The 16,022-nt window shown below is 47.0% G+C and overlaps 1 protein-coding gene across 2 annotated transcripts in view; it reads left to right on the forward strand.

Moving 5' to 3' along the window:
- The window catches only part of DMGDH (dimethylglycine dehydrogenase), a 635,937-nt gene that overhangs the window by 379,462 nt on the left and 240,453 nt on the right, over positions 1 to 16,022 (forward strand). For both annotated transcript variants that reach the window (XM_078675210.1, XM_078675209.1), the window contains exon 8: positions 43 to 212. In XM_078675210.1, coding sequence (XP_078531336.1) covers positions 43 to 212 — 170 coding nt within the window. The remainder of the gene's footprint in view (positions 1 to 42; positions 213 to 16,022) is intronic.

Raw genomic sequence — 16,022 nt, forward strand, 5'->3', positions numbered from 1 at the left:
TAATGTGAGAATCACTAAGAATACATGGTGTTGTGTTTTAAGGTATGGCATAATCCATGCTGGTGGCATTGGGAAATTCCTCAGTGACTGGATCATTGGTGGTGAGCCCCCGTTTGATCTTATTGAGTTGGATCCTAACCGATATGGAAAGTGGACCACAGAACAATATACTGCAGAAAAAGCTAGAGAGTCCTATGGCCTCAATAATTTAGGTAAGTGGTCCCTAATTTATTTACTGCTCTGTGTTACCCTGTAATATCTGTGTGTGAGAGTCAATGCTAGTGTGAAACACTTTTACCTCTGAGAAATATAAACCGTTGTGCTTCTGGATATGAATGGGTAGGCTTGACAAGCAGAGAGATTTTGCTGCTATAAAGCTATGCAATATATGTTTCTTAAATGATCTCTCGTGTGTGATTTTCACACAGTCTTAATTTCTCAGTATTGAACAATTAGAGTCCAATGGCTTCTCTCAGAGAGCTTGGTATTTAAAAAGCAGATGGGTAAAAACATCTACTGTTCTGTGCAGCATAAAAGATGTGTTCCCTGTCCTGTGTTAATCTACACAACAGAAAGCACCCATGGAAGACCATCGGTCGAGAGATTTCCCTTTACAGTCCAGACACGAGCAGGAACTGTGGGTAAATATGTTCAATAAGGCATGGCCACTTCCAGGAAAATGCTTAAAATGTCGGAATCTAAAGGCAGTGTTACTTTAGGTGTTACTTTAACACTCCAAATCTACCTAGCTGTTGTTTAACTGATTTGAGAGCTATCAATCTTCACATAAATCTGCGTAGAACTAATTTTATGTGGCACACTGCGAATTCCTGTCGAGGATTTGACATGGTAAATTTATCACAGAATTCTATATTGTCCCCAATTCCACACTTGAGTAGCTCATCCAGTCCCAATTTTCCTTGTATTCCAGAACTTGTAATCCTGAAATTACATGGTATTTCGATATCACATGTGATCATGATTTCAATGTTTTCTGTAACTCTATTCAGTTTGTGGTGTTAAGAATTTACATGAATGGTTTTGCTACTCTGGCTTCTTCAAATCAATCTGCTATGAGCACATTCACAACGTAATTCTACCCACAGCCCACTATAGAATTCCAGAGGTGGTATCTACCTTCGGAACCAGGTTTTAGCCAGCATTGGATCTTTCACAGATTCACATGCTTGATTTATTCTCTGTGTGGTTGGGAATGCTCACTATTGCATTTTAGCATAGAAAACTCATGCACAGGGTCTTCTGGACGCCCGCTCGCCTCTATGCCCACAAAATCAGCCCCGACGCATTCTGCTGGAATTGCAAACGGGCTGAAGGAGATCTAGACCATCTTGTCCTTCAATGCGACTGCGTCTCATTCTATTGGGACAGAGTATTTAACTTCATCCACAACCTGTTCAACATCAAGCCCCTCAAAGAACTCCCCTACCTTGTTTTTGGCTTCGTTAAGGAACCCCAACTCCATGAACCAGACAGAGCCCTACTAGATCTCCTACTCATGGCGGCTGTTAAGGTTGTCCTAAATAATTGGAAGGACACCAAAAAGGCAAGTTATTCTTGCTGGTTAAACTGGGTGATTAACCTCAGAGGAGCAGACAACATCACTCTCCAAACCACACCATGGCGACCCGCACGAATAAAAATGTGGGACGTACTAGATAGCTACTTTGAAACCCATAAACCCCCATGATCTGCCACCACTCCTGACTTCCAGATCGCCACGGAGTCCATAGCAATAGCACAGAACATACACACCTCTAGATATACTGAAATGACCAGAACCGTGGTGCTCCATTGTGGCGCTCTTCTTCTTGTCTTTCTCTTGTTCCTTCCCTCTCATCATCTTCTACAACTCTATTCTTTCTCTCCTCTCTTCCTCTTTGATCTCCGACTCAATAAAGCTTCTTGAATATGCTGTGTTATCTGCAAGATCCATGTCACATCTGAATGTAACAGAAACTACCGTGATCAATCCTTCTAAGGTGTGTCTGCCATAATTGTCCTTCTGACCCTACCCCTGTTCAGATGTACTCTCATCCGCACATGCAATGTATACAAGCTGCTGTACTGAAATATTCAATAAAAAAATTCTGAAATTAAAAAAGAAAATGTACTTGTACACTCAATAACATTGAAACCAGCCATAGGCTCCATACACTGAATCACCTTCATTGTATAACCCAAACTTTGACTAATCAGATTATTGACAATTGCTTCATTGATGTTCTTGACTGTGGCCAAATCGACAACATCTTCAATGACAAAAACACCAATGTCACAGTCGGTGCAAGCTTCCCAGTCTCTACTGATGAAAGGTCCTTTGTTGACCAGAACAATGTCATCAATGATATTCGTCCTGTCATTGACATGACCATCGTCAACGCTTTCCACCCTGTTGTCGACAAGACCTTTGTCGTCTATCGTGAATTGATTGTCAACAAGAATGACATTACCTTGCATCCAACCTATCAGTGACTAGTCAATTACATTGTCATTGATGAGGATGGATTTTCTATTTTCTTTGTTAGAATGAACTGGGTCTGCATCTTCTTTGGCAGCTGTCTTTCATATTGTCAGCTTATGCAAATTCACCATTATTGTCTACGATTTCTTTACTATCACTGCTGTGCACTATGTGCACTCAAATACCCAGAAGCTGTTGCAACCTGGCATCTTCAGGGCAGGAAGTTGACTGGTAAGGAGACAGGACTTGGAGGATATAAAATATATTTTTTGTGACGATAAGGAAGATGCTCAAGGAGTCAGTACTTCTAGAGATCGTCTTATCCAATACATAGACTCAAGTGACTATGTAGGAAGAAGAGCAAGAACCTGCACACACATTCTTGCAGACTCATCTAATTGAAATTGCATTTGCAGTTGAATCAGCACAAATATGATAAGCCAGAGGCACCACTTGAGATGAGCTGTTAACAGCTTTAAAGACCATGGCGCAAGACACTCATCACATATTACTTCCAGCAGTTCTGTTGCAAGCATAGCCAGAATCCCGAGCACTCCTTAGTCCCCAGTCCTGCATATTGTCCTGTTAACATCACAGGATTTCATCTAGCCAGTGCCAGGTCTTCCATCTGCACATTAACCAGCAGGGTGATTCCTTTAGAGACCGCTCTGATGGTAGTTGCTGAAACAGTACTTGAAGCGTTAGACCAGGGCAGCTTAGCTATGCTTGTGCTGTTGGATCTCTCTGCAGCATTCGACACGGTGTCACATCGGATTCTTTTAGAGAGACTTAAACACTTGGGAGTGAGGGGAACCTTGCTGGCCTGGTTCCACTTGTTCATAGAATATCGCTCTCAGGAGGTATTTCTCCGCCCTACGTGGCCTCATAGAAACCTCTTGTGTGTGGTATCCCCCTGGGCTTGGCTCTGAGCCCACTACTATTCAATGTCTATCTAACCCCCTCATGACTCAAAGTGGTATCCTACAACTTCAAACAATTTCTGAATAGCATCTTAGCTTGGATGACGGAAAGCTGTTTGAAATTAAACACGAGAGAAAACAGAGTTCTTATTCTTTAATCAATCTTCCTCCTGCCCCCCAACTTTCGGAGCTCTGGTGACCGTCAGAGTTAAACCCCCCACTGATCCCAGTAATTTCAGCTAGAAATCTGGGGTTCAAGTTTGATTCAGACCTCTACTGCAAGACCCAGATTTGCCAAGTCTCCTCATCTTGCTTATGGAAGCTGAGAGCCCTACAAAGATTCCTTCATCTCCTGCCTATAGATTGCAGGAAGACAGTGGTCCATGCTTTGGTCACGTCCCAGCTTGACTATTCCAATAGCCTCTTTATTGGACTACCCGCATTTCTGATCTGCAGGCTGCAAATAATTCAAAATGCTGCAGCCAGACTTATTAGGAAAGTGCCGTTCTGCCACCACATATACCCTCATCTGCGGCGCTTCCACTGGCTGCCTGTCAAAGGATTGAGTTTAAGGCGCTCACCTTCACCTACAGAGCCCCTAGAGACCGGAGCCCGCACTACTTGAAACAAAGACTCCAAAACGATCATCAAGACAGGGTTGTGAGATCTAATCACCTGAAACTTTTCTCAGGATTCCTCGCTTCTCTAAGGCCAGGATGGGCGGCCAAGCTTTTTCTGTGAGTACTGCAGCACTTTGGTATTCTATGCCTATCCATCTGTGCATGATAGTCAGAATTGGCATTTAGGAAAGCGTTGAAAACCTGTCTCTTTAGCCTCCCGTAGTTTTCCCCCCTTTTTCCTCATTTTGAATCTTCATTTACGCCGGGACACCTCCGTTGGAGGTAGCTGTATGCTCTATAAATGTAATTTAATTTACTTACTTTATCCCAGAGAGGAGTGGCCAGGGTTGGAGTTTATCATGATGACTATAATGGTAATGGTGGAAGTACCGACCCAAACAAAGATTGTCCGCTAACCACGTGAGGATCAAAAAGAAATACAAGGCTACAGATACAGCACCTACATGCAGTGAAGATCCAGGAATCCTTCCACCCCTTGTATGACGTCACCATATAAAGCTGGCAAAAAATAGGATTCAAAGGAGAAGCATGTGAACATGTTAGCTGCAGACTGTCAGTACTGTCAGTACTTCGGTGATCATGGCTAGATACTATCAGCAGATACAATTGGCAGTAGTGGAATGATATAGACCCATTTTTGGAGAAGCGTGCAAATAAGGATAAAATCCGGGTGAGAGCTATCCTAAAAGAAAGGGAACCGGTTTCTGTATCTCTAACGTGAGCAGTGGACTCTTCTATTTTGATTTCAAGAGATCGGAAACGGTACTGTCGTGAGGAGATATGGCTGGCTTGAAAGCACATCTTTTAGATTTAACGCCATTTTATTGGTTTTATAGAGTAAACAATGATACCATATGAAGAAAAAGACGACACCACTTATGTGACAGTATAGTATAAAGTTTCATCTAATGTGCGCAGGTCAGTAAGCCCTATGGAACTGGAATCTGAGCTACAACTTACAACTGGGCAGCTAGTTTCTTTTATACACTTGTAGATGTAAATCTGTTATATTTTTGCATAATCTATCAAACCTTTACTTAAGCACAACATTATATCAAAAGGTTATACTTTCTGCAAAACCGCTAATCATGTGGTTATGAAATGCGATACATGTGCACAAGTTCTTTGGCTATGCTTCCACACTTCCTACCGGATGTCCTTGGCTTGATTCTTTGAAGGCTGCAATGCTCTATTCCCTACATGTCTACTGCTCTACAAGGTCAAGTCAAGTCAAGTCATAAAATTTGTATAGCGCACTACATACCCAGAGGGTTTCAAGGCGCTTAGGAAGAGGAGGAGGATTATTTGTCAAATATCCACGTTTTAAGCTGCTTTCTGAACGCTAGGTGGTTCTGGGTGAGGCGGAGGTAAGCGGGGAGTGAGTTCCATGTTTTAGCAGCCAGGTATGAAAAGGATCTGCCTCCCATGGTGGTCTTGTTGATGCGAGGTACAGTGGCGAGGGCTTGGTCGGAAGAGCGTAGTTGGCGGGAGGGGGTGTAGAAGGACAGTCGAGAGTTGAGGCAGTCTGGTCCGATGTCGTAAAGTGATTTGTGTGCGTGGGTGAGCAGTCGGAAAGTGATCCTCTTATTGACGGGTAGCCAGTGGAGGTCTTTAAGGTGACCAGAGATGTGTTCGTTGCGTGGGATGTCTAGTATGAGCCTGGCTGAGGCGTTTTGGATTCGTTGGAGTTTCTTCTGGAGTTTAGCGGTGGTACCTGCGTAGAGGGTGTTTCCGTAGTCCAGTCGGCTCGTGACCAGGGCGTGGGTGACTGTTTTCCTAGTTTCGGGGGGGATCCAGAGAAATGTTTTTCTGAGCATGCGAAGAATGTTGAAGCAGGAAGAGGATACTGCGCTGACTTGTTTGTTCATTGAGAGTGAAGAGTCCAGAATGACGCCAAGGTTCCGTGCGTGGTCTGTCGGGATGGGTGCTTTTCCGAGGGCTTCCGGCCACCAGGAGTCGTCCCAAGCAGAGGGGGATGTGCCTAGGATGAGGACTTCTGTTTTGTCTGAGTTCAGTTTCAGACGGCTTTGTTTCATCCATTCGGCGACTTCTTTCATACCTTCGTGCAGGTTAGCTTTGGCGGCGCCGGGGTCATTGGTGAGAGAAAGGATCAGTTGAGTGTCGTCCGCGTAAGAGATGATGTTGAGGTTGTGTTGGCGTGCGATGGCCGCGAGGGGGCTCATGTATACGTTGAAAAGGGTGGGACTGAGTGAGGATCCTTGAGGTACGCCGCAGATGACTTCAGAGGCCTCGGACTTGAATGGAGGAAGGCGGACTCTCTGGGTTCTACCGGTGAGGAACGAGGTGATCCATTCCAGTGCTTTTCCTTGGATTCCGATGTTATTGAGGCGTTGTAGAAGGGTGCTGTGGCAGACTGTATCGAATGCTGCAGAGAGGTCGAGGAGGATGAGGGCGACTGTGTCTCCATTGTCCAGTAGAGTTCGAATGTCATCTGTTGCTGCGATGAGGGCGGTCTCAGTACTATGTTTTGCTCGGAAGCCAGATTGTGAGGGGTCGAGGGATTTGTTGGCTTCGAGGAAGGCGGCGAGCTGGCAGTTGACGGCTTTCTCGATGACTTTGGCCGGGAATGGAAGAAGCGAGATGGGGCGGTAATTTTTGAGTTCGGTGGGGTCCGCTGTTGGTTTTTTCAGAAGGGCGGAGAGTTCAGCGTGTTTCCAGTCTTCAGGGAAGGTAGCGGAGTTGAAGGAGCAGTTGATGACGTCTCGGAGGTGCGGCGCTATTACGGAGTCTGCTTTGTTGAAGATGTGGTGAGGACATGGGTCTGTGGGAGATCCTGAGTGGATGGAGTTCATCAGGCGGATGGTGTCCTCAGTGGAGATTGGCTTCCAGTCGTTAAGGGTGTTCACGGGGGGAGGATGGACAGCAGACGGCATGGTGGGTTGGTTTCCGGGTTGGTTGTCAAAGCTGTTGTGGATGTCTGCAATCTTGTTGTGGAAAAAAGAGGCTAGGGAGTCGCAGAGGGTTTGAGAGGGGGTGATGTCGTTGGAGTTGGCCGAGGGATTGGAAAATTCCTTGACGATGTTGAAAAGTTCCTTGCTGTTGTGAGCGTTGTTGTCGAGTCGATCCTTGAATGCTGCTTTCTTGGCTTTTCGGATTAGTTGGTGGTGAGTGCGGGTGGCGTTTTTGAAGGCGTCCTTGGTGCTGGTGGTTGGGTCTTTTTTCCAGGCCTTTTCAAGGGAGCGGCAGAGTTTCTTGGACTTCTTGAGATCATCGTTGAACCATGAGGCCTTCTTGCTGCCAGGTTTGTTTTGACGTTTTTTCAGAGGTGCTAAGGTGTCAGCGGTGTTGGATAACCATAGGGTGAGATTAGCGGCGGCTTCGTTAGCGTTGGAGGAGGGGGCTGGGGTGTGTTGAAGGAGCGATGCGGAGATTTGGTCCGTGGTGATTTTGTTCCAGTTCCTTTTCAAGGTAGGTTGGAGGTGGATGCTGGGTTTTGGTTTGTTGTAGGTGAAGTGAACGCATCTGTGGTCAGTCCAGATGAGGTCCGTAGTGTGGCTGAAGGAGACATGGTTGCTGGAGGTGAAGATGGGGTCGAGTGTGTGACCTGCGATGTGGGTGGGGGAAGTGACCAGTTGTTTAAGTCCGAGGTTGGTGAGGTTGTCCACGAGGGTGGCGGTGTTGCGGTCGTTGATCTTATCGAGGTGAAAGTTGAGGTCTCCCAGAAGGATGTAGTCTTTGGAGGGGAGCGCGTGTGGAGTGATGAAGTCCGTGATGTCTTCACTGAATTTTGCGCGGGGTCCTGGTGGCCTGTAAAGGAGGGTGCCTCTGAGTGTGGTCTTGGGGTCGATGTGGATCTGGAAGTGAAGGTGTTCGGAATTGGCGAGGTTGGCGTCAGAGCTGGTTGAGATGCGGATAGATTTCTTATGGACTATAGCGATTCCTCCTCCTGTGTGGCTGGTGCGGTCCTTGCGTGTGATCTTATATTCATCAGGGATGGCAATGGTGATGTCTGGTGCTGAGGAAGCATTCATCCATGTTTCCGTAAGGAAGGCGATGTCCGGAGAGATGGTGTCTAGTAGGTTCCATAGGTCGATGGTGTGCCTGTGGACTGATCGGGTGTTGAGAAGGATACAATGTAGGTGGTTGGGGTCGGGTATCTGTGGTGAGGTTGTAGCGGAGATGTTGTCGGTGCCGATGAATTTGCAGGAGTAGCAGGAGAAAGGTCCATGGGTGCGACCAGGAGCGGCTTGGACGCAGTTGGGAGCGCGACCGGGGTTAAGGGCTAGGAGGGTGGCGGCATCGTAGGTAATGCGGGAGGGCTGGGTAGCGCGAGGGGCAGGGGGTCTGGCGCTGGGCGCGGTCCAGGCGCGGACGGGCGTAGACGGGCTTACCTTTGGCGCACCTTCGGCGCGGATTGGGCGCGGTCGCTGCGCGTGAACGCTGCGCGCGGGAGCAACTGTCATAAGAGGTTGTGGAGGGGGAGGGGCGAGGGAGGATAAGATGGGAGGCGGTTGCGTGGTGGAGGGGGCGGTCTCAGGGCAGAACAACAACAACAGAAGCAAATGGCGGCTATAGCGCGATTTTGACCCGGTTTGAGGAAGGAGCAGAGGTAAGGGCTGAAAAACGCTGATAAATGGTCAGCAAATGCAGGTTACAGCAAAGGTAGTTCTAAAAAAAATCAAATAATGCAGGCACAGTTATCACAAGCAGGCAGGCACGTTCTAGCGCTAAGCGAGGGCAGCGGCGCTATGCAGGCAACAAAGCAAGTTAACAGAGGCGTCCAGGAAGCTTAGCAGCGCGATGTAAACAATACCAGGCAGCTCAGGGCAGGGGTCAGCGAGGGCAGGAGGGAGCGACCGTGCTCAACCAGGGTCGAGGTGGTCACAGCGCTATGGAGGACAGGGGTGAGCTTACAAGCAAAGTGGGAGGGAGGATAAGATGGGAGGCGGTTGCGTGGTGGAGGGGGCGGTCTCAGGGCAGAACAACAACAACAGAAGCAAATGGCGGCTATAGCGCGATTTTGACCCGGTTTGAGGAAGGAGCAGAGGTAAGGGCTGAAAAACGCTGATAAATGGTCAGCAAATGCAGGTTACAGCAAAGGTAGTTCTAAAAAAATCAAATAATGCAGGCACAGTTATCACAAGCAGGCAGGCACGTTCTAGCGCTAAGCGAGGGCAGCGGCGCTATGCAGGCAACAAAGCAAGTTAACAGAGGCGTCCAGGAAGCTTAGCAGCGCGATGTAAACAATACCAGGCAGCTCAGGGCAGGGGTCAGCGAGGGCAGGAGGGAGCGACCGTGCTCAACCAGGGTCGAGGTGGTCACAGCGCTATGGAGGACAGGGGTGAGCTTACAAGCAAAGTGGGAGGGAGGATAAGATGGGAGGCGGTTGCGTGGTGGAGGGGGCGGTCTCAGGGCAGAACAACAACAACAGAAGCAAATGGCGGCTATAGCGCGATTTTGACCCGGTTTGAGGAAGGAGCAGAGGTAAGGGCTGAAAAACGCTGATAAATGGTCAGCAAATGCAGGTTACAGCAAAGGTAGTTCTAAAAAAATCAAATAATGCAGGCACAGTTATCACAAGCAGGCAGGCACGTTCTAGCGCTAAGCGAGGGCAGCGGCGCTATGCAGGCAACAAAGCAAGTTAACAGAGGTGTCCAGGAAGCTTAGCAGCGCGATGTAAACAATACCAGGCAGCTCAGGGCAGGGGTCAGCGAGGGCAGGAGGGAGCGACCGTGCTCAACCAGGGTCGAGGTGGTCTAGCCTCCCACCTATCCTGTGCCTCTGTGTTACCTTATCTACATATTTTCTCACAGATATGTTCTCGCAGTGCGGGCCTGTAACTTTCAATATCTGATTTGTCTAATTTGATTTCTCTATTCTGTCGAAGCTTGTGTCTACTTCCCTCCGCCAGAGCCTAACTCTATTCGCGCTTTCTATTCTACTAGCGTGGGTTTGTATTTCTCCTTTTAAATGTACATCTGTACAAAACTTTCTGCTGATGCTTGCATTGGCATGAGGTGGCCTTCTTAATTTTCTACATTTATCATAATAATAATACAACCAACTTCCCACCTGCATCCACTTGCTGGTGAGGTACAACAGGCAGGTCAAAGGGCAACATGCAGAAAGGAAAATGAACAAAGGGGATGAAATGAGGGAATGAGGGAGGACAGTAAAGGTAAAGAGTGAGAAAAAGGTGTGAAATTCACTCGACAACTCCCATTAGTACAGTCGGTGAAATGTTTGATTTGAATGGTAGGATGGAACTCATGGGATAGTAACTGTATGCAAGACTCCCAGACATTATCAAAGGTGGTAGTTTGCAGTCCACCATTGCTGTCAATTTTTCCATGCCCTAGAGCTCCTATAGCTTATGCAGCCAGTCGAGCTACTCTGGTACGTATCAGTTCCCCATCTAGAGAATATGACTTGTTTGGCTGCGGACAAGGTAAGTGTGATGGCCCGTCCTCTCGCAGGGTGTATGTCAGGGCATTCGGGAGACCTACTAAAATGTAGCTGGAAAATCTAGGAAGGTCTGTGTGGTACATCTCATCAATATCATGCTGAACTTCCTTCCAGTATTGCTGTATAATTTGGGACTGTCCCACAAAAGCCAGGGTGTAGTACCAATAGTGAGTGATTTTAAGTAATGTCTCTTTGCTGGAAGCACTGCAGGCGGAGGTGTGAGCATGGTGCAAAATATCCGACCATTTCTTAGGGGTAAAGGAACGCTCACATTTCGAAAGGAGGCTTTTATCTGTGTGGCGAGTTATGAGCCTCTGTTCAAATGGTGTAAGGAGTCTGCTGGCAGGAGGGCATATATGGTGTTGTGTGACCCAGTGTTGGATGGCTAAGTATTGCCAGTGTATGCTGGAAGTGATACCATAATTAGATTGGACCAGCTCAAAGTCCTTAAGACTGTTCTAGTCAGATAAGTCCACAACTCTTTTACAGTTGGTATGTTGCCACTGCAAGAATGCGTTTCCTTGGAGGGCCGGAGAAAAGTCAGGATTTCTAATGATCGTGTCTGGGATGAAATGCGAGTAGAGTTTTCGTGGTACCTGAACCTTATCCCAAACCTCCATCGTCACCCGAACCACAGGGGAGATATAAACCCTTGGTGGCCGGTGGGGTTTAGGAAGCCAAGGCACCTTCCAAATATGTATTATGGCTGCTGCCTGGTCCGTAAGTCACCAGTGCTTTCCTGGGCAAGACCTTGGCCAGTCTACCAGGGTTCTGAGCTGTGCTTCTTGATAGTACCGCACCAGATGAGGAATACTAAGGCTGCTTTCTGTTAAAGTGAAATACATTTTGTTTCGTGGCCATACATGCCTTGCTCGCTGCCCAGATGTAGTCATCAATAAGATGTTGTAGCTCATTGAGTATCTGGAGGTGGGGAGATTGGAGCGGCAGTGTCTGCATAACATAAGGTATTTTAGGCAATAAGGTCACCATAACGTCAGCAAATTACTATTTCCAACACCTTCCCTACTGTATGTAGACTGGAGTTGGAATAGTAATTGCACTATTCCTAAGTCCAGCGGCCCTCCAGCGTAAGTCGATGTAACGACTTGCGTTGCGAAAACCGCGATCTAACAGACCACGTTGAAATGACCCTCGTTGTATTGTCATACATCCGTCGGCTAGGGCAGTAGGAAGGAGTGCTGCGTAGCTGCATTGGTCCTTATGTTCCGGTGTGGGGTGTATGTGTAGTACTAGATACCTGACTCCTTGTGTGGCCCAAGTAAAGGGGAAAAGCCATTCGAGCTTGGTTTAGTCTGTTTTAGGGAACATTAGGATTGGGCACTTGAGATTTCTGGAGGTTCACTTTAAAACTGAATGCTTTCACAAATCCCTCTATCTCCCGCATCAGAGGAGTTGGGTACATGAACAGTTGTGTAATGGCTATTATAACATCATTTGTAGACAAAGCAAGCTTATGTTCCCCTCCACCCCCCATGTTGATGCTCGTGATAGTATGGAGTCTGCATATCGATTCCGCAAATGGCTCCATACAATGGGCTAAAAGCAGTAGGGACAAGGGAGACAGACTTGCTTATTGCCACAAGCGATAGCAGAAGGCTGCGTCTTCAGCCCATTGACCCGAACCATCACCGTAGGTCCAGAGTAGTTACTCCAAATCCAGCGCTGGAACAGAGCGCCAAGACCAATCTTGGCCAGGACCAACTCGAGGCATTGCCAGTGCACCCGGTCTAATGCCTTTTTGGATTCACCCGCTAATGGGAGCGCTGGCACGCAAGAGCATTGGATCTCATCTAAGAAGAGGCAAAGGCACATGGTATTGTCGCTGCAGCTTCTCTCTGAAATAAAGCCAGCCTGGTCAGGGTCCACCAGACCTTGCATGTATGGAGCGAGGTGGGACACCATGATGCTTGTGAAGATCTTGGCGTCAGCGTTTAGCAGGGAGATGGGACAGTATAATGAGCAGCATGCAGGATCTTTGCCCGGCATAGGCAGCACTGTAATAGTGGCCACTCTCAAACTACCCTCAAGAAAGCCAGTGGCGGTAAAAGAATTGTATAGGTGAGCTAAAATGGGAGCCAGCGAAGGCGCAAGCACTTTATAAAAATCACAGGAATAACCATCTTGGCCAGGTGCTTTTCCTGACTGCAGACGCTTTATGGCTTGAATGACTTCATTTGGATTGATGTCCTAATCTAGTTGTGCAGCATCATCTGCAGGAATGTGCTCCATTAGAGCCTGCACCATATAGGTGTCAGCTTCTCCCGGTTCAAGAGCCTCAGCATGTTGAGTGCAGAATAAAAATGCTGCAATTCATGGGCAATCTGCTCATCCTGGAATGTCCCATCGCCCTGAGGTCCCTCAATCTATGCTACACTCTGCATAATGGCTTGGGCACAGAACCGATGTGCCCTCAAGAGACCTGCCTTATTATCCCCTGCGCAGTATCTTTGCTTTGTACGAAGGAATGATTTCTCTGCCTTGTCTGTCTCAGGGACCTTAAGCTGTTTGCTGGTTGCATTAAGTTGTCATGGGCTTTCTCCAATTCCCCCGCCTGACCCTCTAGACGGGAGCATTTCTCCCTTCTCTCCCTTTTGAAGCGGGCTACAATAGCAAAGAAGTTACCACGGACAACAGCCTTCAGTGTCCCCCCACAGTAGAGCAATGGGATTGTTGAGTAAATTGTTTGTTTTTAAGAAGGCACTGATAGCGTCTGTGATTTTGGATACATTGGAGTCTTACGTTAGCAGCTTATGATGAAGCTGCCAGGTGTGGTGCTGGGGAGTATAGGCAGGGAGGCGTATGGAGATGAAGATGGGTGAGTGATCAGAAAGGGCAGCCACCCCAATCTCCACCGACTTGCTAGCAGTTGTGAAGTTGGGGGAAGTGAAAAAAAAGTCTATTCTGGCATATGTCCGATGGACTGCTGAAAAAAAGGTGTAGTCCTTCACAGCAAGGTGGCGTGTTCGCCACACATTTGTCAGTCCCACTTCCGCGAGCCACTGACGAATCGCTGGTGAGAGTGCCTCAGTCCTCCCCACAGAGCTATCTAGAAGTGTGTCCAGGACAACGTCTAAAGTCGCCTGCTATGAGAGTGTCGACGTCTGGGGAAGTAATCTCACAACCTACAGCATCCATGACACCAGTATTTTGGTGATCATTGGGAGTGTAGACATTTGCTAGTGTGAATGTATCTTTACAGCAATGCATAGCAACAGGAGTCTGCCAGGTAGTTCTGTCAGTGTGAGGAGAACCTATCCAGGAAAATGTGTAGCCAGCAGGATCGCCACTTCCGCCTGTTTTTGCTGAGGAGAAGTACTGGCAGTCAAACCAACAGGATCAAAATAATTTCCAGTCCGATGGGAACAGGTGTGTTTCTTGAATAAGACATATGTCACATTTGGCTTCCCGGACTGAGGAAAGAAGGGCTAAATGCTTTTCTGGTGCAATAAGGCCTCTAACATTGAAGCTAATAATATTAGTCATGTAGTAGTGTATAAGAGAGGGGTTGGGTGGTGAGGATGCATGTGCACACTTGCGGCATCCCCAACTGATCCGACTAAACAACAGTACCTCCGATAGAGATGGCATTATGGGAGTCAGAGTGAAGAGAGAAAGTGTAGAAAAATAAACAACACAACTGAGGTTTTCCTGTCCTGGGAACAAGATGGTCACTATGCTTGGGGTCCAGGTCGTCAGATGCAGAGTGTGTTCGCAGTTTAATAGCGGAAGGGCGGAGCTCTGCCGTGGAGATGTGAGGCATTAATATGTGGGGGGGGACACAGCTGCTGGGCCCTCCCGGCCCCAACAGGAGAGAACACCATGGGGACAGGAAGTAGATTAACAAGTCTTTAATGCCGGACTTAGTCATTGTTTAGGTCAGCGGTGTTTTCTTGACATTGAAGATGATGGAGCATGTCCGCTCTTTCTTTATGACTCGGTCTCTGTAAGTTTACTGAGATGCTTTTTCATGGATCGTGAGCAATGTCACATCCCAGTAGAAGTAAATAGCTTGGACCATGTTGTGGGTTGGGTGGTCTCTTATTCTGGCATCATTTCTAAGTTCAGCAAAGACCGAGCTTCTTAGAAGGTGCAGACACTGAGTCTTGTTCCAGACAAAGATTAATTCAAAGGGGTGTCCCCACTTGTATCAGATTCCCTTTTCCCTGAGGAACTCGTGAATAGGTTGGAGAGTTTGTCAGTGCTGCAGGATTGTAGTGGAGAGATCCTGATAGAGCCTGATATAGCCATTCTTTAGCCCCTTCAAAGGTGATGGCGCTCTGATCTCGTACCACAGACATAATGGCCTCTTTCTGACGGTAACTGAAATCAGGTCCGGATGTCCTGTGGCATGTCCCGTGGCATGTCCTGTGGCATGCCGGGTGACTTGGCAGGTCTGCCTTCCCTATTGGTGCATTCTAATACAATGTATTGCTCCATAAGATCTGGCTCCTCATGGCGGACTATTCAGTTGATGCAGTCTTCTAATTTCCCGGCATCTGCCTGTAGTGGGACCCCTTTGATTCTAATGTTGGAGCACCTCGATTTATTTTGAAGGTGTTCCTACTGGTACTGCTGTTCAACTTTTTTATTGCGTGGTTCCAACAGCTTATGTCTGTGGTCGCCAAGTTTTTCTTCTCATGAGTTACCAATCTGTTCCAGGGTATTCACCCTTTGGCCCAACTCTCCCAAATCTCACTTAATGTCCTTGACATCTGGACCACGTCTTGTTTGACGGCTGCATTGTGAACTCTCAAAGTGCAAAAGAGAGCTTCCAAAATGCATGCGTGACTGGAGCATTTTCCTTCTGATGGTCACCGAGTTAGACACCGAGGGCGAGTTATCTCTATGTTGGTCAGGTTTTTTGGCATGGATCTCCGTGAGCATATCCTTGAGATTTGTGTCCTTTTTGCCTCGGCGATGTGCAGCCATGATTGTTCCGGAAAGCACTATTCAGAGGGGTGAAGGCAAAGAAGCGGAAAAGTGGTTGAAAATTTTACTTTATTTGTAGATCCATAAAATCAAAGTTGATCGGAAACAGCCGACACGTGTTTCGTCAGTACTAGCAATAAGTACTATGACTTTTTCAAGGCTGTGAGACAAAACAAAAAATATATACATGACATTACATAGGTGGATAAATAACAATATAAAAAGGCTTCATATACGGGCCTGAAATTCAACAATAAAGAATATATATATATATATATATATATATATATATATATATATATATATTTTTTTTTTTTTTAATTGTATAGCAGAAAAGATATTGTAAACCACGAAACCAAAAATAAAAATTTGAACCCCTTTTCCGCTCCTTTGTCTTGTCCAAAGACTGAAAACATCTAATACAGACAGCGTAAGTGTTGTGGACACTACAAGTTCAAGACTTATTAGTCTATTCTTTACATGTGCTCTAGGATTGTGCTCTTTTTTGATCTTCTCACTCTAAGTACATTTTACCTCCGACTGCACCTGGCTCATCAGTCTTCTTAAATTAATATTGTGGTCTGTCACAGACCCCGCGGAGCA

Source organism: Lissotriton helveticus, chromosome 2_1 (assembly GCF_964261635.1).
Source record: "Lissotriton helveticus chromosome 2_1, aLisHel1.1, whole genome shotgun sequence".
Lineage (NCBI taxonomy): Eukaryota > Metazoa > Chordata > Amphibia > Caudata > Salamandridae > Lissotriton > Lissotriton helveticus.